At 43.1% G+C, this 22,606-nt stretch overlaps 1 protein-coding gene across 1 annotated transcript in view; it reads left to right on the forward strand.

The window, feature by feature from the left end:
• Positions 1–22,204, forward strand: part of VILL (villin like) — a 35,136-nt gene extending 12,932 nt beyond the window's left edge. Inside the window, exons 2-20 of the mRNA XM_010218815.2 lie at positions 4–85; positions 1,144–1,218; positions 4,046–4,242; positions 6,133–6,241; positions 6,759–6,869; positions 7,876–8,075; positions 8,162–8,240; positions 9,062–9,160; positions 11,152–11,305; positions 12,364–12,464; positions 13,119–13,256; positions 13,729–13,887; positions 15,008–15,187; positions 15,760–15,905; positions 16,603–16,747; positions 17,359–17,547; positions 19,532–19,600; positions 20,483–20,734; positions 21,983–22,204. Coding sequence (XP_010217117.1) covers positions 17–85; positions 1,144–1,218; positions 4,046–4,242; positions 6,133–6,241; positions 6,759–6,869; positions 7,876–8,075; positions 8,162–8,240; positions 9,062–9,160; positions 11,152–11,305; positions 12,364–12,464; positions 13,119–13,256; positions 13,729–13,887; positions 15,008–15,187; positions 15,760–15,905; positions 16,603–16,747; positions 17,359–17,547; positions 19,532–19,600; positions 20,483–20,734; positions 21,983–22,096 — 2,586 coding nt within the window. The 5' untranslated portion in view covers positions 4–16 and the 3' untranslated portion in view covers positions 22,097–22,204. The remainder of the gene's footprint in view (positions 1–3; positions 86–1,143; positions 1,219–4,045; positions 4,243–6,132; positions 6,242–6,758; positions 6,870–7,875; positions 8,076–8,161; positions 8,241–9,061; positions 9,161–11,151; positions 11,306–12,363; positions 12,465–13,118; positions 13,257–13,728; positions 13,888–15,007; positions 15,188–15,759; positions 15,906–16,602; positions 16,748–17,358; positions 17,548–19,531; positions 19,601–20,482; positions 20,735–21,982) is intronic.
• The last annotated feature ends 402 nt before the right edge of the window (positions 22,205–22,606 follow it).

Consider the following 22,606-nt stretch of genomic DNA (forward strand, 5'->3'; position numbering starts at 1 on the left):
CAGCTCAGAGGACAGGATGACAGACGGTGACTCAAATCTTCCAATTATCGAGAGAAAGCTGGGACTCCAGATATGGAGCATAGAGGTATGACAAGAGGAGAAAGCCCTGATACATTGTGTGTATATGTTTCAAGAAAGAGGTATTCTTGAAGTTGTCTGGGTAGCAAAATATGGTCCTTCAGGACAGAAGCAGCTGTGGGAAGCAGGTGACACAATTTCTAGGTTTATCTTCCTCCCTTTGCAACATGTTATTGCTTTGTCCTTTGGTTCCTTCCTCTGTAGAACAGGGATGACTAAGGGTGACCAAGGAAATACTAATTTTGGTGGGACTGAATATATTCTGGCAGCACATCTTCTAGCACTGGAGGCTCTCTTGCCACTTTGGGATTTTTTGCATAGTTTCTTTAACAATTTTCAAGTTGATGTCACTGCTGATTTGAGAAGTTGTTCTGGTCTCCCCCTGATTTCCCTTCCCAGAATGTTGCAGCAATGCACTTAACCTTCCTTCACTCTGGTCTAAGGAGTCCCAACTAGTATGGGTGTGTATGGTTTCCCTGTGTGACTTATTCCACAAATGCCAATGGGTGACCCTATTTGGGCACCTCCTCATTTCTGCAGGTCCGTCCTGTCTGAACTCTTCCCATTCCTAGCTGCCACACACAGAGGTGGAAGTGGGAAGAGCAGTGCTGACGTGTTGCGGTGCTGACACAGAGATGTTTGAGGTGCCAATATAGCATTTTGGTGTATGGCTGCCAAACTAAACCATGATTCATCCTGCTCTAAATAAATAACTTTCAAAATCCTATCAACAATTATGACAAGGCAAAACAGTGTTTGTATCCTCAAACTCTATTTGGGTTTGGGTTGCAGGAGATGTAACCCTATTAGCAAGTAAGTGTAACTATCAATTCCTTTACCAAAATGATACATGAGTTCTCTGCTCTGGAAAACTCCCTGGTATTTGCTGGGAGCCCTGAAGCATGTAACTGCCACTTGAGATCCCTGGTCCTTCCTTCTCCAAACCTTCATTGTCACTCTCGTGTTTCATGCACCCCAGCTTCCCTGTTTCACACGCATCAAATTCTGGCTCTTGGAGTTCTAGCAACAATCGAAACACTCTTATTTTTCTTTTTTCTTTTACAGAATATGAAGATGGTTCCTGTTCCCGAAAAGGCTTATGGTACTTTTTTTGAAGGGGACTGTTACGTAATTCTACATGTGAGTAAGAGAAACATCAGTAGGCAAACAAGTTCTTTAGCTCCTGCCTGACCCCCAGATACTCTCACCTGTGAGAGAAGCACAGCTGAATAAAAATGGCTGTTCCTTTGTGTTCACTGTCATGTAATGATACACCTGAATTTAACATTGCCTGTTGCAGCAATATTGCATGTTTTTATAATCAGAAGGGCAGAAAAGCCATTCAATCTGCAATTTATTTAAATGTTTTATCTTCAGATTAGCTGAGTCATGCACAGAGATGGCAAAATGGTCAGTATATTTCTGGCACACTAAAGCAAGGCCAAATTTGTCTGACTCGTGGGAGTTTTCAGAGGATGATATGGGTTATGGAAGTGTGACACTTAGTGACACATGAGCAGCAGAGAGACTCTATAGTCCTTCTTCCTCTCTCTGTTAGGAGGCCTCATCCATCCCACCCAAATTTACTCCAGATCTACTTACAACCAGCTGAAACCCAGTCTACCCAGAGGCATGAAGAACTTCTGAGAACAACCCTACTGTCTGGACTGCACAAAGAAGTGCTTTGCATTCCTAAGGTTGTCTGGGAGGATGATGTGTCTCACTGAGCTTCTGGACCACCTTCCAAATCACTTCATCGCACAGAGCAATCCAGGTCCCATTGGTTCACGTTGTAGAAACCAGAAGCATTTCCCACTTCCTGTGGCTGTGTCCCCTCTGCAAATACTCCCATGAGTCAAGTGACAGCAAAGTCTCTGCTGTCCCACAATAACCAAAAACACATAAATACACATCTGTAATGCAACAGAAGCATAGCCCAGTTCGTGCAGTGATTCAATCATATGAAAAAAAAAAGTTTCCTGTACATCACCAATATCTAACCACTGAATAGATCATCAGGTAGGATGTGAGGATGTGTGTGAGCTAGATTTATGCTCTTTGGGTGATTTTTTTAGACAAGAGACTTGAATGTCGGTCTCATCCACACCACAAGTACATGCCCAAATTATTTGCGGAGGGTACCTACTTTTAACCCTCAAAAATGTTTACAGGATAGAAAACAGGTTGTCTGCATGCCTCTAGGGATGGATTAAGCTATAATCAGAGTTTTGCACCATTTTAAAGGCCCTGAAATACCCAAGATGTCCACACATGATCCGCAGATGTGACACACAAGACCTACATCTCTTCTCGGTAGCATCTGTAGACCAACTTAGGTGACTCAAAACACCCCACATGTCCCTAGGGTCCTATTCAAGCCAACTGAGTTGAGCCCCCTGTTAGCGACTCTAGCACAGACAACAGTTCTTGGAAGATTTCTTGAAGAATCACTTTTTCTTAATTTTATGAGCTTTATTCAATTTCCTGCTATTGCTAGAGGGTGTTCCACCTGGCCTCTAGGCACAGATGAAAACATAGAAAACCTGCCAGTCTTGTGTCCTCTCTGTCTTAGATCTCCATTTACTCTAATGGAAGCTGAGACTTTTCTCACATTTAGACCCCTAAATTTAGGGTCAGAGCTAAATGCCCAAATACATGCTATGAGTATCTGCAGCTGCTGCTTTGGAGGAGCACATATGCTCTGTAATTCATAAGTCACATCTGTCCGGTGCAGAGGTCTTGGATAGCTTTGAAAATCTCATAAACATCATTTTTCTTAAGCAAATGAATCCTCCTGTGTGAATCTAAGACGTGCTTAGAGCAGAATAGGAGCATCCTTGCAAAGTGATGAACATAATAACTAGAGATTTTGATGCTGACAGACTCAGCTTATGTTGTAAAAGCTTCCCCAAGTAGAAAAGTCCTTAATCGCTCCACATTTATCCCTCAATCTCACATAAAATAGGGTAAAAAATGCTCATCTTTCTGCTTCTTGACTGGAGGCTCTCCAAAGGAATGTTGTCTGCAGAACAATGGGACTTTGATCATATTCAGTGACAGTCCATTAAATAGAGTGATTTTGCCACAAATTAATCACTTGTGCTGAAGGAGACTGGATTGTATTTTATTCAAGTTCAAGTGCTTTTTGTTGTGGTACTACTACACAAAGCAAATAAACAGACCTTAGCGTCAAATCCAGTTTATAAAATGAGCTTTTATTATCTTTCACAGGCATGGATGAAGGATTTAACACGATGGGTGATGAAAGATATCTGTCACAACTCACACAACAATAAGCCTACCTGTTCTCAGACCCCTTGCTTCTTCTTTCTAGGCTACTGGATTTTTCTATAATAAGATGAATCACAGCACGTGCACATAGGTTCAGCTTCATTTGGAGTTATGTCTGTTTTGCAAGTCAGCAGGAATTCAGGGACACTCTGTGTTATCTAGTAGTGTGATAGAAAGGGAAAGAAAAGAGAGTACCTCCAGGCAAATAAATGCAGGTGCATATCACATTCAAAGAAGTGATCTATGAAAAGAATGTCCTTCAAGTTGTGATAGCAAACTCTACAAAAGTAGGACAAGTTGAACACATAGATTTTTGGAGCTGCACAGGTGTTCTGTTTCCATGATAACAAGGATCGTAAAAGTACCTAAACATGTTTCAGTTCAATATGTATTCAGGCCTCATAGGTGCTCTGCTGAGTCAGGGCCTTGGGGCCTGAGTTGACTTGGCTTTGCCTGAGAGTCACTGCACAGTCCAGGCTTTGATTGTAGGGCTCAGTCCTGCCTCCTCTTTCCCAGGAAAAAGGCAGGAGTGGAAAATCCCCTGGGAAAAAGCTCTGTGATCACTTTTTATGCCAGTTCTCCATGGCCAGTGGTGGTATTTGTCAAACTTGTGTGGGTTGCATCTTCCCAATGAGGTAAAATGTATCCTGGATCTTCTCTTTCCCACCTCTTCCAGAACAAAAGAACCTCTCACGGCATTGCTACAGACTTGCATTACTGGATTGGCAAGGATTCAACCCAGGATGAACAAGGTGCTGCAGCCCTATACGTCATCCAGATGGATGATGCACTTGGGGGGAACCCCGTGCAGCATCGGGAAGTGCAGGGACACGAATCTGAGACCTTCCAAAGCTATTTCCGGAACGGCATTATGTGAGTACTGTAAAGTACCCTATGATTATGCAAGTCATAGCCCCTGGGGTTCCCTCAGTTTATCTCTATCCCAGAAGCATCAACATTTCAAAAATCTGAAAAAGATGGACCAGTTTTGTAGTTGGTCAAAATGCAAAAGAAAATTTTCATTTTTTTTAAAAAAAAATGTATAATTTTAAGTGTTGGGATTGGAACCATGTTGTTTTCTTCCATTGATTGTTTTCCAAGATCTTTGTTGTAATTGATTCTTAATCAATTTTAACCTTATATTAAGCAATGTTCACTCTTTTGGTCTTCTTTCCACTCCTTCATACATTTTCGATTAGCAGGCCCATTCAGGGCACTTTAGGCTAATATCCACTTTATACAGAAGTGATAATTTGGCTCACACTGGGAATAACTTCCTTGTAGTGAACTTCGTTGAACTTCAGATATAAAAAAAATATCGTCTTGTTCTGCTTTATGATCTTGGCCCTTGGGTCTTCAGGGTTTGTGGAAGGTGACTCCAACAGCTGCCCTCCAAGAGGACCTGTCCCTCTCCACTGGCAATAAACAGAGTGTAAAAGTGCCTCATTTTCAAATAGCTGAAGAAAACGCAGATGAAAACCCATTCTTGGTCTCTATCCTAGGCTACCTTTTGATACTGCTGTATTGCGCACCTTCACATCTCATGAATTTCTTCATGATCTCTGTGTGACAGTGAAATGATTTTATTCTCATTTTAATGATGAGTAAAGGGCAAAAAGGGACTAAAATTAAGACTTTCAACAGCTTGTAGATTTAGAAGTCAGTTTAGAAACATATCGGCTCCTGAGATCAGTATGAGTTAGGTTTCATCTTGGCCTAAACCACATCTCTAAGATCATACAGGAAGTGTGGGGCAGAATCGGAGATTAAACAAAGCTTCTTCTGCATCTTAGCATGTAGGCTTACCAGAGTATCCTTCTGTGGGTAAGTACTACTGAATCAGACAAGTCTAAAATACTGTTGCATAGCCACAGATGAGCCTAACCCTCCTTGCAAATGCTAAAAATTATACGTGGCTATACATGGCTAAAAATTATAAACCTCCTAGCAATTCTCTCTCCTTCTCACACATTGCACATTTATTGCTTCACTTAATGAGAGGTTTGAAGCATGAACATTAGACTGATTTTCTAAAATGCACTAGGAAATGTAGAAGGGGGTGAGACTTGTCCAAAAGCCAGGGAAAGGGGTCTAGGTCTTTCTTGGAGGGACCACCTCCTCTCATGATGCAACTGCACATTCCTTGCAAAGTAGCATCAAGAGGAAGTGATGGCATCATGCAGTAAGTCAATACTGGGCTAAAAGCAGGCATTGCAAAGTGCATGTTCAAGAATGAAAGCACAGCAAAGCTGGTAGATTAAATCTGAGAAGAAGATAGTGTCCTGTATCCCTTTACAATGGAATTTTGTACTACCTATGTCCATAGCTTTCTGTTGCAACTTCTTTAAAATCCAAACCCAAATTTTACCAAAATGATCCATATTTTCTGCAAAACAAGTTTCTTAATGATTTTCTGAGGAATACTTCCATTCTGAGATATCACTGTCTTTCTTGATGAGATTTTCATTTGATTGTGTTGTGTTTCCACTGCCCTCTGACTTGCCTGTTCAGCTACATGCTTTCTCCCAAGATGCAGCAAAACAACACCATGGAATGACACCATGAGAAGCCATGGAATTAATGGAAGACATGAATGATAGAATCAGACAACGAAGAAGCACTTGACATTCTATTTTGGGGGGTCTAAAATGATATTCTCCCTAGATTTTATTGTCACCAAAAGCTTGCTTTTTTTTTTTCAGAGGATAGAGAGATAACTATTTTCTAATCAGTGTGAACTCTTTGTTCTCTGCTCCACACCAGCTACAAGAAGGGAGGAGCAGCTTCAGGATTCAGGCATGTAGAGACCAATGTGTACAACATCAAGCGTCTTCTTCATGTCAAAGGGAAGAAGCACATATCGGCCACAGAGGTAAGCACAGGAGCCCTCTCTACTTATGGATCATTTGTCCTTGTCTTTCCTCCTGCACCCTTTTTCCAACAGGTTTCCCTGCTAGATAGCTCATCTCTACTGAGCACACAGGACGGTGTTCAAGAACTTGCTGTGAGACTAGGTACTATCCTGAAAGAAGCCCTTTGGCTCAGTGAACGGATGAGGACCACCCCTGGGCACTTTCATTCACAGGGGAGTTGTTCTCATAAAATAATTTGGAAAACTGGAATTCTTGGAGAATGAGTAGGGACACACTTTCAGAGCACAAACATCTACCCTATCTCCTCTGCATTAATAACAGTACAGTTATTTACATTGATTGAAAAGGAAAACCGATCTTACAGTCCCAGTATCATTGCTGAATCTCACTAGAAAAACCAGCACACCATTGCAGACCAGTTCTTAGATTCCTGGGAGCAAGTTCCCTATGACTGTGACTTGACCCATTGGCTCTAATTGTCTCATGAAACCAAGCTATTTCATTTTCTCGTGACAGGTAGAGCTTTCCTGGAACAGTTTTAATAAGGGTGATGTTTTCTTGCTGGACCTCGGGAAAGTGCTGATCCAGTGGAACGGACCCAACTGCAACATTGCTGAGAAATCCAGGGTGAGTACTGGCACAAAAGCCCCTTAACTGCAACAACTTCCACAAGGGTAGGGGAATTATTAGTTGTTCACAGCATCACAAGGAATCAAAGCTTGGCTTGTATGAGACAAGTAGGAATATATATTACCCTTTAGGGAAATAAGATTACCCTTATTTCACTGATAGAGGAACTGAGATACTAAGATAAAATTTTGCTCATAGCCTGTCATCGCACATGTTAAGATTTCGTGTGTTGGCACCTGAAGAGCTGAGATGGGGAGAGGTTCACAGGGAAGGCAGTATGGCAGGATACAAGGGTTAAGGAGAAGATCTAGGCGAGGGTGGAGAGGAGACAAAGAAGCTACCAGGACACAAAGGAAGGGGAGCAGGAAGAGCGAAGGCTGCTTTGAGGAACAAGCCAGGTTTCACCTCAGCTTTGGCAATCAAACAAATCATTTCCTAGGCCTAACAGATAGCCCCTTCCAAAGCTATTGTCATGAGACGATGAAAAAAATTACATGTTATCCATTTACCCAGGGAAAAATGAGATTTCTCCCTAGTTACTTGGCTTTTAAGAAAATCAAAAGTGTTTTTGTCCCAGAAAACCTCCATGTTTTTGAATATTTCAAACATTTATATTTAAAACGTCATCACTGTAAATCCAGGCTCCTACAGTTCTGCTGCCTCTGGCTTCTATTCTGGTCAGGATGTGTCCGTCTCCCTTCCAGACCGCGTTACTGGATTTGCTTATGTACAGTTGCACATATGCAGTGCTTGTGACTACTGCACACTTGTGCCCTACTGGAGCAAATAGCAGGAATGTTTTCCTAGGAGTCAAGTCAGTTAGCAGGCATAGTGAACACATCCACAGCTGTTAACAGCTAGATTTACAAGGAAATAGCAGCTTTACAGAACTACAGTAATCTAGTTTAGAATACTAATTCTTCATCATTACTATAGCTTGGAAATAATGCTTGCTGAATTCACTGTCTGGATCTGGATTTATCCCCTTGTGATCTTCATGTAGGGCCTAGCGCTGGCTCGTAGCATCAGGGACAGCGAAAGAGGTGGCCGTGCTCAAATCGGCATTATTGACAACGAGAAGGACTCTCCAGACCTCATGCAGATCATGAAGATGGTGCTGGGTGAGAGACGTGGGGAGCTCCGAGAAGCCATCCCTGACACGAAAGCAGATGAGCTGCAAAAGGCAAATGTCCGGCTCTACCAGTAAGTTGAGGGCAGAGCCCTCGAATCCCAGCCTTAATTACAGAGGTCTCTGCACAGCCTAATTGCCTGATGACTCTTTCTTTCAGTGTCTATGAGAAGGACAATGACCTGGTAGTACAGGAGATAGCTACTCGGCCCCTGACGCAAGACCTGCTCCAGCACGAGGTGAGAGAAAGACCTCAGTCCTTACAGAGGGAAACGCTGCTGTGGCCTCCTCTGTTTTCAGCTGAGCACCTATTTCTGTGAGATACCCTGTTTGCAGAAAATTATCAGCCCTTCTATCCTTTAAAAGTGTTCAGTGTCCTCTAGGGCACCTTAGCCTCCACCTACAGTCGTGGTGTCCAGAGGCCACAAATTAAATGAAGCTGCTTTAACAAAAGGTGACAAACCAGCCCTCTCAGCTGAGAAATATATCAGCTTGTCAATCATTAGAAAAGGAGAGTCAAGGTGAGTTGGACTGAAATGAGCCAGGATTAAATTCCAGGTGGAAAACAGGCTTCTTGACCATCCTGAAAGGATATTCCTTACAGACTCTCCGCCTAAAGGAATTGAGAAAACAAAGGCCTTCCTAGCATCCTTCTGGCTAAAATGTGGCAGAGAATTGCTCATCCTTGATTCTTTGCTGCACATAGGGAACAGCTCTTGTGGGGCTGTAATGGCCAGTTTGGAGAAGGGCCTAAGTAAAATACGCATTTTATTTCTTCAGAGCTGAACTGCAGCTGCTGGGATCAGAGGCACTCACAGGGCAGAGTACCCAAGAAACCAGGAACTGAGGCAGTCATAGCTCATTAATGCGCCACAGAAAATCCATCTTCTGTTGCGTCTGCTAATGGTTACACCAGGGATAACATTCTGCAAGGCAATGAAATAGGTTAGATCTAGATCTCCAGGCAGGAGCCAGCCTAGATATGAGCCATGCAAGTGAGTACCTTTTCCTAAAAAAAAATTTTTTTTTACATTTGTTTTTCTTTTCTGCTTCGTGTCAGGACTGCCACATTTTAGATCAAGGCGGTTTTAAAATCTATGTTTGGAGAGGAAAATTATCCAGCCAGGATGAGAAGAAAACAGCCTTCAGCCGAGCTTTGGTGAGCTGTGATTTAGTGCAAACAATGTTGTGGGAGGGTAACTGAGCACTTATCTGACCATTCATTGTAAATAAGTGTGAGTCTTTAGGAACTGGCCTGTGTAATAGCAGGACTTAAACTTTGAAGGATGGTGGGATGTAGTAAATGCAAAATTGTTCTTCACCAAACAGTAGTAGAAATAGGACCCGTCACTCAAATTAGGAGGAGGAAATTAAAGACAAGAAAAGAAAATTCAAAATAAAATACTTTCTTACAGCAGATGGTTAACTTATAGAATTTGTAGCTTCAAGACATGGTGGAGGCTGATGATATCAGCAAGTGCAGAATGGGATTACAAAAGGTTATGGACAGCAGGTCCATAAACAGATATTAAAGGGGATAGCATCTTCTGTTGCCTCTAACAGTCATGACCCAATATTGTGGCTACTGGGAAGAGTGAAGGGATCAGACTGCAGAGTCAGCAGACTCAAAAGTACTTTCTAAAGAGCATCTCCTAGAGTCACTGCCAAAGCAGCATGGACCACTGCTTTGATCTAGAAAGTCACTTCTTACGTTGCTAATCAACATTGTGATACTTTGTGAGGGAAGTCAATGGAGAACCTGATTGGTCTCTGAAAAAAGCAGATCTTATGCATAGATGCTAGAGGCCCATCATGACCAACAAGATGAACAAGATGATGCCAGTGGGTTTGGGTTCAGGTTGTATGTGTGAATTTGAAGCTGACATGGGTATCTTCCATTGGGTAGAATGAAATTTGTCATGAATTCAGACTGGCCACCCTGAGATAAAACCAGGGATTACATTAAAGTAGAATGCAGACAAAAGTAGACTTTAAAGAACCTGAGTGAGTAAGACTTTTTTTTTTTTTTAAAGAAGTTAGCATATTGAAGTGAAGAGGTCATTTAGCTCAATTGTCTATGTCCTTACTGACTATCTAATGGCTTGTTTGAAGACTATAAATGACCTCAATGAGATCTTACCTGGGGATACCCAACTTCAATACTGATCACACTTACAGTCTCAGGAAAGAAAAACTCAGACAAACCTTGCCTTAAAATTATCTCCATCCTCTGTTCTCTTTTCAAAAGCTTAACTCAGATGCTTTTTAGCAGGCAATCAATCAGCTTTGCAAATTCTGGCCTTGAGCTACAAATGTAGAACAAAGATATCTCTTTCAGCATGGCGGGTGGGAGGGATGAGAAGACCATCTGCTCTGCTTTTCCCTTGGGGTAGTGTGCGGCTGTGGTATTTACAGCACAAAATGAATGCTCAGAAACCCACACTCTTTCCCTGAACCACAGCTATCAACACTGTTCTTCTGGGTCGTCCTGGAGCCTGCTGAGATAAACACAAAAGCAATTACTGAAAACTGAGCAATGACTTGGACATTGTGGCAGAACGCATAATAATTTTCTTCCTCTCAGACTGTATCAAGCACCTATGTTAACTCCATAGCCATCTTATTTGCGAGTGTTTGTCTCTTCGGAACACATCATACTCTGTGGTGCTTAACTGCCTCCATTCCTTTACTATCTTGATAAGTCATGTGTTTTAACACGCAAAAGGGAGGACACACTCACTTTTTTAAAGCTAGACAGAAAGATTTTAGTGAAGTAAAGAACTAAGCTGTTCTATCAGGTCATAGGTACATCCCATCACTGCTCCTTCCTCCCAACTTCTCACCAGAAACTATTTACAGATCTGGGTGAGATAGAGGAGGATAATTTTCATTAGACTCCTGGGATGAGATTCACTTCAAGATGATGACGACATTTAGCTATTGGTTTTAAGATGTGATTTAGGTCAGCAACTTTGGGGCAGGGTTCAGTTGTGTCTTAATCTTGAGTTGAATGCTGTCCTTGGTCATGCTGCTGTGTTCAGCAGCAAGGAAGATGTTTGCTCTTTAAATTGGCTCAGCTTCACGTCCTTCTTCTCAACTCTGTAAAAACTTCGATGTGCCCCAACTAAAGTCCGTTTGCTAACCCACTAGGGTTTCATCCAAGCCAAAGGCTATCCTCCTTCCACCAACATTGAAGTGATAAACGACGGAGCAGAGTCAGCCATGTTTAAACAGCTTTTCCAGAAGTGGACGGAAAAGGAAGAAACACAAGGGCTGGGCAAAGTCTACACTACTAGCAAAATTGGTGAGTACCTTTTCAGAGCCATTACTCGTTCCAGATTTGGCTTTGCTGCTTGGTCACCTGTGCTAAGTCACATCTGAGGGAACATCATTCGCATTGATTGCCTCCTATCCTCAACATCTTGAAAATGAAGTGCATGTTCTTCTCATGCCCTATATTTTCTACCTTATTCACTAGATGCAAAACCAGCAGCAACTGAACAACGTTCACAACTGCCAAAGCTTCTCACATCAACCAAAATCCTGATTATTTATTTCAAGTGTAAAAGTTGATAAATCTCTCCTGAAAAAAAAATGCAAAAAAAAATCACACTTAGAGAACTTTTAATAATTTTTTTTAGAAAGGGCCAGCAGCAAATCTGACAAGGAAATGTTGAAAAACATTCTGCTCTCATTTACAGTTCTGTTCACCCTGAGCACTCCTGATATCAATAGAATTATTCTATACTTACACCAATGTAAACAACTGCTCAATCTATCATGCTGATGAAGTGAAAAATGCAATATATTATCCCCAGAGGGGAAATAATGCTGAGAGAGTGAGAGGACAATGACAGACTTTCTGAAAGTCTCCATTAGTGATAACTTCACAGCCACAAATCTCTTTTTTCCTTGCAAGTTGTCTCTCTTCTCTCCATCTCTTTGTCTGTCTCTTCCCTGCATACTGCCCCTCTCTTTATCAGGTACTGGTGAAACATATTCTTTTTATTTCTGAAAGCAACATTTTAAAAGGAGGGAAATAAGTACAGGTTTAATGATAATTTTTCAGTCAGGAGCCAACTAATATTTTTACCAGCTGGTAATCCCAACTTCACTGGAATGTGCTGTATGGCCAGTTGCCAGCCCTTAACACAGATCAACATTAGAGTGTGTGCATTCCTGTATATTTTAAAATCAACATTTTCTTACTGGTGGCAAGACTGGCTTCATGTAACTGCTAACCATGTTTCTCTCACGTGTGCAATAATTGTGTGTGTGTGGTGCTCAGGGATTGCGCGGCTTATATGGTTTGTATTCATGGAATAACTTGTGTTCGTGCTTTGATTCTGGTGGCGAATCCAGCCAAGGTGGAGCAGGTGAAGTTTGACACCACTCAGCTCCATGCCAGACCAGAGCTAGCTGCTGAGCAGAGAATGGTGGATGATGCCTCCGGGAACGTAGAGGTGAGAGAGATCCTTTCTCTGGCAGATGATGTAATTCGTAGAGTGTTTCCAAACTCATCTACCATTTCACATACAGCAGCTGTGTAGGGCAGTGAAAGCACACTCAGCTTTCCTACCTCTTCTCCCTAGTGAAGCACAGCTACAGCCAAAACACAATCCTTAACAACTCTAATTTCTGCAACACTTTTACTATAGCTCTTGGATTTTTCTCCTCCAACCTGCGGTCAGTGGAGCAAAGGAGTTAGTTAGTTTATTCCTCTCCTGCCACAGGCACAGGGCATAAGACTGACACATTCACACCCTTATTGCACTGTCTCATAGTTAGGTCTCCATTACATTTCTGCAGAGCAGAGGCCATCCTCTGTTTTCTCAGCCTCCCATGAAAGATGGAGTGGTTGAGAGAGAAGCACCAGGAGGCTCTACCTCCTTGAGGGTCACCAATTGTCAAAAGTCTAGCTAATGGCTTATGTCTTTTAGGAGTCACTGAAGAGACATGAATTTGTCCCAACCTAATTGGAGCAACATAGGCTGGCATACAAAGGAATTAAATAAGGCTCATCTTCCTAGCTGCAGATCTGAGTCTGCTGGCAAAGAGACTGTGCTTTATCTTCATATTAACTCCACTGCTGCTCACCAAAATGTTTCTCTTGCTAGGTATGGAGGATTGAGGACTTGCACATGAAGCCAGTGGATCCCAAGAAATATGGGCAATTCTATGGTGGTGATTGCTACTTGGTCCTGTACACATACATGAGATCAGGCAGGCCTCATTATATCCTCTACATGTGGCAGGTATGTCAAACCAGAGAAGAAGAGACTATGCTTTGTCTGCTGGAAGACTAAAACTGGTGTTTGTTAGAAGCCTAAAACTGGTAGAAGCAATTGTACCCCCAAACCTAACTGAAACATGCCAAAGAACTCACAAGTCCTTTTCCTATCAGCCATCCACTTGCATATACTCCAAGCTCTGTCTCGTAAGCAACATGGACACTTTGAGCCCAAACTGCCATCAAACTCAGAGATAAAACAGAAAACATGAAGAATTATGGGGCTTATCATCTCTCCTAGATTGCAGAGAAAAGTTTTGAAAACCAGACCAGAATGCAAATTTAAAATAATGTAGTTTGACTTCTGATCTCGTGATATCATAGGCAGGCATCTGGATCATGATTCTAGCAAGCTTGGGACTGTCGGGAAGTTACACTGTGCAGAGCTTTATAACCTTCACCTCGTCGTGATATGAGTGGTATCGCTCTCTCCCTAGGGTCGCCATGCCTCTGTGGATGAAATCACAGCCTGTGCCATCAATGCCGTGGAGCTGGATAAGAAGTATGGGGATGAGGCTGTGCAGGTGCGTGTGACGATGGGCAAGGAGCCGACGCACTTCCTGGCGATCTTCAAGGGCAAACTCATCATTTATGAGGTAATGGAGCTGTGCCTGCATGGGCAAGGTGCAAACCCTGAGCATGGAGCAGCAGCTACAGTGAAAATACTTACGAGTAATGGGCTGCTATCAATGACATGTGTCTGCTAGGCCTGTACAGACTAGTTAGGGAAAGAATGGAACATTTCCACACTCTTTCTGTAGTACTTGCCTAGCCATGACTGCTGCGTTGTGTTTTCAAAATCCCCTTTCTCACTATGAGAAGCAAGTCTGTGCACTTACCCATAATAATAAGAATAAGACACACTAAGTTAAGGGCTTCCCAGACACTAGAAGTCTCTGGTGGAGAAGGAACATTTCCAGATCCATACTAATTTCCCAAGTAGGCTGAACACAGTAAATACCTAAGGGAGAATAGTCCAGGGCTGAACTGGATTCATCTGTGTGTTAAAGTCCAAGATTTACGTATGATGTTCTTTCAAATTCTATCCCAAAATATTTTGCAGAGTTAAAATAGAAGAACTGTAGTAGAAGGAATGCTAGAATTGCTATAAGTTGCAGATACCATGATCGTTCAGGGACTGGCCTCCAGAAAGAGTCCCCAAAAACACCCTGCAAAACATTACACTATTTGAATTGTCCCTGCAATTGAATTTCATCTCATTATCTTCTAATCTACTTCATTTGTTGCTTTGGTTGCTGCCATCTGTTGTAGAAACTTTATAAATGACTGCAAAAGAGCAGGATTGCTCTCAACACTCAGTGGTGGTCCAGCCATATGACTACACAGAAGTCATTAAGCTAAGCTCTCCGCAGGTGAAAATGAGTCCATGTTGTGTAAATGTCATGTCCTTTTCACATGTCAAATACATAGCTGATCCTAAGGTCTGTTTACATTGAACTTGAGTGCCTTGGCAGGAGCTTGTGGAGACTTAGAATAACTACAGAGAAATTTAGAAGTTATGACACATTGGATTTATTCTGAACATTTTTTGAATTTACTCATTTGGTCCACTTGGGCTCTGTTCAGGCCTGGGGTCCCTCACTGCAGCGGTGTGAGGAGCTTTGAGCTCAGAAGTCTTTCTCCCCTAACCAGACACACTGAATTTTCATGTGATCCTCCCTTCCCAGTGCCACATTTCCCTCTGTTTCCTTGCAGGGGGGCACAAGCCGAGGTCAGACAAGCACCCCCGAACCTACGATCCGCCTCTTCCAGGTGAGGGGCACGGATGAGATGAACACCAAGGCCACAGAGGTGCCAGCCCGGGCCTCTTCTCTCAACTCTAACGATGTCTTCCTGCTGGCAACCAGCCAAGTCTGCTACCTGTGGTGTGGGAAGGTAAGACTACAATGTGTTAAAGGGGACAGCTTGAGTCTTCTACCCATCACAGAGCCATGGAGGTATATGCTTGAGCAAGCGGCCAGTGCACCCAGGAGAAGGTCTTTTCTATATATGATTAGCAGGAACATGGCTTTCTCTTCACAGAAGTTGCTGTTTCCCAGAATTGTGGGATTCACTTCACTTCACTTTACATGTTTATACATCATGACCTTTCAGCAGAGCAAACCACTCCAGGTTCCAAGCCTGATATTCTGCCACCTGTGGTAAATTAGCTTGGATTAGAACATGTTCATCTGACTCATTTTAGGCATCTGCCTTATGATGAGATGACTTAGGCCTATGAGGTTATTGGCAGTACAGAATTCCAGGGATCAGGTTTGGAGTTTTAGATATAGTCAATAAATCTCAGTCCAGCTCCCTACAAAATCTCTTACAGGGTGAGATCCTCAAAAGCATTAAAGCAAGTCTAAGACTTTTGAGAAGAATGCAGAGTCAGGCTACTTCTGTCCCACAAATAAGGTTTTCCAGTCTGCCCCTAACTTTGCCTCATTCGTCTATCCTGAATGTAGGGCTGCAGCGGAGATGAAAGAGAGATGGCAAAGATGGTCGCTGATGTCGTCTCAAGACGGGACAAGTTGACTATTTCAGAGGGACAAGAGCCAGCAGAGTTCTGGGAAGCTCTGGGAGGCAAAGCCCCCTATGCTAGCGAGAAGAGGTAACGTGACTGTTCCTCTGGGTTTGGCTATGCAATATTAAGCAAACGATCAAACCTCTGGAAGACAGTGAAGAAGAATTTTGTTACCATATCCTCATCACAGAGAACACTAGGTCTGAATATCCCCCATGTAATGGTCTGCCACAATCCCTACTGGAAACCCCACTGAGACGTCTCTTGTATAAACTTTAGGTGCTCCAGATCCAAACCCATCAGACAAAAGTCTCCCAATCATTCTTTCCCTGCAGTAAATGCATCTAGTGCTTGCCTTAGGACATGACTTTCCTAAGCTTACATAAATGACATATTCATTTCCATCCAGTACTAGACTTATGGCCAGTCCCAAGAGATGCTAAACTTGATGTTGAGCAACCTGGATTTCTCCAGGTCTCTGGAAAAATGGTAAGTTCCTTTGTAACCCAGTGGGCTGATGTGGCTTTCACCTGACAGCAGGCTCCTCTCCATGAGCAGGGAAGAATTATATTTTTACCTTCTTTGGGTAGAGAAAGAGTTACCTTAAAAATGTTTAAACTGTGCAAGAATTCCTTGAGAACTGACTTTACCAGCTTTCAGACCCAATCATATTGCCACCTCATCCGTCATGGTCATAACTAGTAGTTTCTGGGCCAGCGGTAAACCACAATGGAAAAGGTTTCCATCTCTCTTGTTTTTTCTTTCCCTGCCACGTGTGCGAAAGGTTTCAGGAGCGGAACACCCACTACCAGCCTCGCCTCTTCGAGTGCTCCAACCAGACGGGACGGTTCATCATGACGGAAGTGGTGGGTTTCTGCCAGGAAGACCTGGATGAAGATGACGTCATGCTGCTAGACACTTGGCAAGAGGTCAGCACAAACTCCTCTCCCCTTCCCTCTAGACCTGCCTTAATATCTTTTATAATCCAATTTTCAGCATGAAATTGAGGGCAACGCATCTGTCTCATCTCCAAACCCCTCCAGATGCCCTGATAGGTGGACATATGTCTAACCCTCTTCATCCACTCCCTTCAGTGAGGCAGTATTGTTAGTTCTGTTTCAGAAACGGGGAAACTGAGGCACGGAGAGTAAAAGTATGAGCTCTCTCGCCAGCAGGGTGACACCCAGAAACCTTCCCCCTCATTTCCCATCACCAGTGATGAGAAATTGCTTTAGCTTGTCAGAGACAGACTCCAAGTAGTTTACTCAGAGAATATCTGAGTTTTTCATCACTTAGGTTTAACTGCCTTGAAACGTGTGAGAGCTGTTTCCCAAAACGCTTATGCTGTGGGTCTGTCTCAAAAGCAAAATCCTTCTTGTTTTGGAGCAAAACTAGGATCAAAAACCCAGCGAACTATTTGGCAACAACAATTCCAGCTTATCTCCACTTCAGCAGGCAGGAGAGAGCACATAGCTGTCTGCACAGGTCCTAACTGCTCACTGATCTTCATTGCACATCTTCATTACCTTCTCTTGTGCAGGTTTTCCTTTGGATTGGAAAATCCTCCAATGCATATGAGAGGAATGAGGCAATTGCCTCGGCTAAGGAGTATCTCAAGACCCATCCAGCAGGGAGAGACTTGGCAACTCCGATAATACTGGTGAAACAGGGCTATGAGCCCCTCATCTTCACAGGCTGGTTCAATGCTTGGGACCCCTACAAATGGAGTGTAAGTTACTGAGAAAGGCCCGTGATGGGCACATGTGCCCAGCAGTGCTCAATGTCCATGACATCTCTTGAGCTTTGTGGCTTCCTGGCACAGGGCTACCTGTCCTGCTTTTGTTCCTTCTCCAGCAAAAAGCACCTATTTGATGAAACAGAGGGCTTTTGCGAATTGAAGTATTTGTGCTTTAATTCACAATATCCACATATTCCTTTTAAAAACATCAGGTACCAAATCAGATAGTCTGATATTTCAGCCAAAAAGTATGTATTTTGGGGCTGCTGGTAGTAAAATCAAGTGTAGAGTCTCAACAGAAGCAGCCCACATCATAAGGAGAATTTAAAAAAATGTTCATTTTTCAACATGCTGTCACAGGGGAAAGTTCATGACCCAACTTTAGGGATAAACTCCAGTGAAATGAAAGATGCAAATAGACAGGTCTCTTCTGTAGGTTTTCAGGCTGTCCATCAGTGCCCTGCCACTGGACACTCTGGCAGAGGTCCCCTTCACCTTTGCATCCTATATAAAACCCATCTTCTGAAAATCTGATTAACAAATACCAGCTCTGCATAAAGGAAAACCTGCCCCTGGAGCTGCCCGAGAAAGCCAGAAGTCGTTCCCCCTTCATCCCCCTTTAAAACACAGAGATTTCAAACCAACACGCCTGCCACGTGATGGCACTGGTGTGCGTGACATAGGAAAGAAAAAGCCCCACGATGATGGAGATTTGGGTAAAAACTCATCTCCCAGGTAGTATTTTCCCAGAGCAAGCTTAGACAGCAGAGCTCAGGGTTCAGGGACTTGATTTTTTAAAAGGAATATGTGAACTTTACCCAGCAGGCTGCCACTGATCACCCCTTCTCTGTCCTGTTGTCTTTTTCTTGCAAATGTTGGTGTTCATCTGACTCACAAACACTCCTGTTATCTGGCTGCCTAAAAGGCTGTGAGCCAAGTCCTGCACTGGAGCCTGCAGGGTGGAGAGGCAGCAGGGGTGAAGGTTGCCAGGGGCTTCATACTGTAGGAAATCTCACACAGAGCTATTTTTCCCCTGAATCTGAATTTGCATCCTCTTTCTTTGCAAACTGGTTTGGGGGTAAAAAAGTCTGTCTTAAAAAGCAGGATTTGGACAGGAAAGAGAGTGGCTCCCAAAGCACTGAACTTTAAAACAACGTTGATGCTTGAAACAAAGGTCAAAAACATGGATCTTTTTGATGAATCACTGAAAAAACAAGTATACAGCTCAAAAAATAAATGCCCCTAAAAAATATCCCCTGTAGACAGCCTCAGCAACTAAAGACAAGCAATTCAAACTGTTAGCATCCCAGGAACATCTGGTGTATGTGTGTTCATTGCTCAGTTTTGAGTTTATATCTGTTTGCTCTGCAGTCCATGTGTTTATGTTGTTTGTTCTTTGGGGGAACTTTTCTAGATGGTGCTGTTAAGAACTGACATCTCCTGGCTGCTTCGGAAAACACAGTCAACAGCTTTGCCAAAATATCCAATATATTCCTTTTTAGGAAGTAAAAGATATCTGTTAATACAGGCCACAAATTATAACAAGCCTAGGACTAGAGTTTTCATTTTGAAAAAATGGTACCTTTAAATAAATTAAACAGAAGATGAAAAGACAGAAGGAAAAAAGCTTATCCTACACTTTCATGCCTTGCAAGATCAGTTTAAAATTTAGAAAATCCACTGGTAAATAAGGTTTGTCTTGGTTTTCCTCCTGCTCTATGAAGTCTGTAGGTTTCCTGGTTTTATGTTTCCTTGTATTGTACAAGTGCAGAGGCTGAGAACTGTTTCTTTGTTTTCAAATGAAAGCTCAAATTCAGGCCAAATCTCCTGATTCCAGGAGTTGGGGATTAAAGAAAACACTAGCTGCCACCACAGATGGCATCTCCACATCTTTGTGATCTCCCAGCCCGACTGGAGAACAGGAGCATGTCCTCATGAAAGGTGACCTTGGGTTCTCATGTCTCTCTGCCTTTAGGATGGCAAGTCCTACGAGGAGATGAAGAACAGCTTGGGAGATGTGTCAGCTATATCCGAGATCACAGTGGTGAGTGGCTCCTGCACCATGTGGGTGGTAAACGTCAGGGTACTAATACCACAGTGCTCCCCAGCCTGGTCACGTGAAGAAGAGGGCATAAGGATAGAGCAGGTACCAGGACCTCAGGGTCTCAGGAGCTGTTCTCCTCCAAAGAAAGCCAAGCAAGATGTGATAAACAGCCCATAAATACATTCAGATCTCCTGGGACTTTTCCAGTCCTGCACAGAGGCGGGCAGGAGACTGGACAGCGTATTTCTAAGATACACGTGCAATTAAAAGCACAAGGATCATAGTATGAGCAATCTGCAGAGCTGTTATCGCTGAGACCCTGGGCTTTGGCTGGGGGCACTCAGGTGCCACAGGCTAGGGAGGACCGAGCCCAGTGGGAGATCCCACAAAGCACAGCCAGCACAAGGTCCCAATGGTCCCAACCATGACTGTCCCAAGGAATCAGTTCTGCCCTACATGGAGTCAGGCTGGAAGGAAGTGGCAGCAACTTTGAACCAGGGGAGGGAGCAGGTCGGTGAGGGATACACAGGAATTCCTCAAGCTTTAGGATGGATAGATATCTATTCTTATCCTTCCTACTCATATGTGAGCCTTCCCTTGCCTTTTCCCTGAGAAACACTAGGCTACATAAGTTCCCCTGGTTAATTATAGAGGGTACAACTACTGCTATGGTTTTAGCAATTGCAACATCATGACATAACGTCGATGCTCTACTAATGTCAAAGGTTGGGCCTTCTCCTCGCAGCTTCAGTTCTCCTGAGCTGATTCGTGGCCTATGGCAGGACCTGTCCTTTCAGACCAGCAGGCAGAAGACCTGAGACAACTTCTCCTCTGTTGCACTGATGGAGCATGTTGTCTTGACATGTTTTCTTTACCTGACAGGATCTTAATAACATCAACCTGAACAAGAGAAACATCAGCATGATCAACTCAACTGTTTCAAATACAAAAAGAGTTACCTCTGAGTATAAAACACGACTCAATCATAGTGACAGCAACAGCTACAGCAACAGCAGCAACTGCAACAGCAGCCCTTCCCCAATGCCTAATGGTGATGGAGTTTACTCCCGAGAGGTGCTGATGAACAAAACGGTGGATGAACTTCCAGAAGGCGTGGATCCTGCTAAGAAAGAGGTGATGGCACTGCTGGTTTCAAATCTCTATAGCTTAACCTACTACTTAGTGTTAGCTAATTGCACTAGTGCTTCAAGGTGTTAAATCGTACTTTGGAAATTGCAGTCATTTCACATGTGTTTTGACTCCGTATTGGACCAAATATTTTAAATTAATGTTTAGAGTTAAGAAATTAACTTAGGAAAAAAAAATAAGTTTAAAAAGGTGATTTTAAAAATGTTTACTTTCAGTGAGATTGTTTTATAATTCCACTTGACCGCTGTCCTTGGGGGACAGAGCCTCAAAATTACAAATCCTGAAAGACACAATGTCACGTGACTGAGTGTAACTGAGAACCAGGAGTTTCATTCTGGATGGGTCCTAGATTTATGTTTTCATTCAAAACTCTTTTAGAAATGATATTTTGTTTTGTTTCTGTCTGTTTGTTATAAAGCTTGAATTTCAGCAAGGAACTTTTGCAGGGAGGATAATTGCCACATTTCTGCTCATCCCAAGAATTTTGTCAACATCTGCAGCTAAGCTCAAAGCAAGCACAGCAGCTGATTTTCTTTACTATCTAGAGCCAATGATTGATCAGTTTCTTGCATCAACAGATGTCCTGGCAAGTGCCAAGCTCCGTAGCTAAAGAGATGATCTATAGTTGGACCAACAGATCTGCACTTCAGTGGTGCTAGCTTTCCTCATATACTAATGATGATATTTCAGCTGGTCTTTACATAAACGCTTTCTTTCACACAAAATGTCAGCAAAAAAAAGCTAACTTCCACTTCCCACAGAGTTTTTCTGAGTAACACTGATAAACTAGCTATCTATAAAACATTCTGTCTTTCTGGCAATGGAAGAGAGCATTTCCAGCCAGAATGCTGTTTGGAGAATTGCTTTCCCTGCAAATTGTTGCTTGAGAAAACACCCAGGATTTTAGCCAGCAGAACTCCTCTGAAATAATGTTAATTGTCATGGCCTCGGTGTTGCTAATGGGGCAGAATTCCAGGTAGGACACAGTAACCCCAAAATGGTGGTGTCCCTCTGGGTGGTGGGCTTGTACCTGCTCTGAGCTTTGGGAAGGAGGATGAAGAACAGCTGCTGGGATGTTCCACTTTCCCACCATGAGGATAGGCACAGGACAGGAGATGTTTACGTACAGGGACCCACACTGGCATGATGAGGTAGGAATGCTACCTAGGTAAGTGTCCCAGTCTCTACAAAAGCCATATCTGACTGTCTCCTTGCTCTCTCTTCTCACTGCAGTACTATCTCTCTGACGCTGATTTCCATGATATCTTTGGGAAGTCCAAGCACGAATTCTACCAGATGCCCAAATGGAAGCAACAGAACGAAAAGAAGCAATACGGACTCTTCTGAAACCACAGGGACCACCTGGAATCTAATGACTCTGGGACCAACCTCGATCTCTTAGGAGCTGCAAGGAAGCAAGGCTGATATTTGTCAATGAACCCAACCTCATGTCAATCAGGCCAAGCCCCTGTGCAGTTCTTCCAGCAGGCTCTGTTCAGGGGGAAAGCTCCTTTCTCTTTGCCAACCCCAAAACCTAGGATGCAAATTTTTTTTCTAGGAGTGACTTTATGGGATTTTCTTGCCTTTTTTTTGGACATTTTATTGCTGATAGTCACAAAGATGAGTGTGTCTCACACAACTATAGTTAGCCTGTTCTCTCCTCTCCCCCTAGCAGACTTCCACATGCCTAAGTTCAGGGTCTTCCTGAAATTTAAGTTAGGAAAATTAGGAAATTAGAAATTTAAAATTAGGCAGGACCAAGACTACTTGCAGTAGGTGTATAAGTGCTGGGCTGGGAGAGGAGGGAAGGCAATAGGGGCTGGTAGGGAGTCTTGGGGTCGGGAAAAGATATTGGAG

The sequence above is a fragment of the Tinamus guttatus genome, unplaced genomic scaffold (assembly GCF_059628265.1).
Source record: "Tinamus guttatus ecotype Peru unplaced genomic scaffold, ASM5962826v1 Tinamus_guttatus_pri_ptg000599l, whole genome shotgun sequence".
Classification (NCBI taxonomy): domain Eukaryota; kingdom Metazoa; phylum Chordata; class Aves; order Tinamiformes; family Tinamidae; genus Tinamus; species Tinamus guttatus.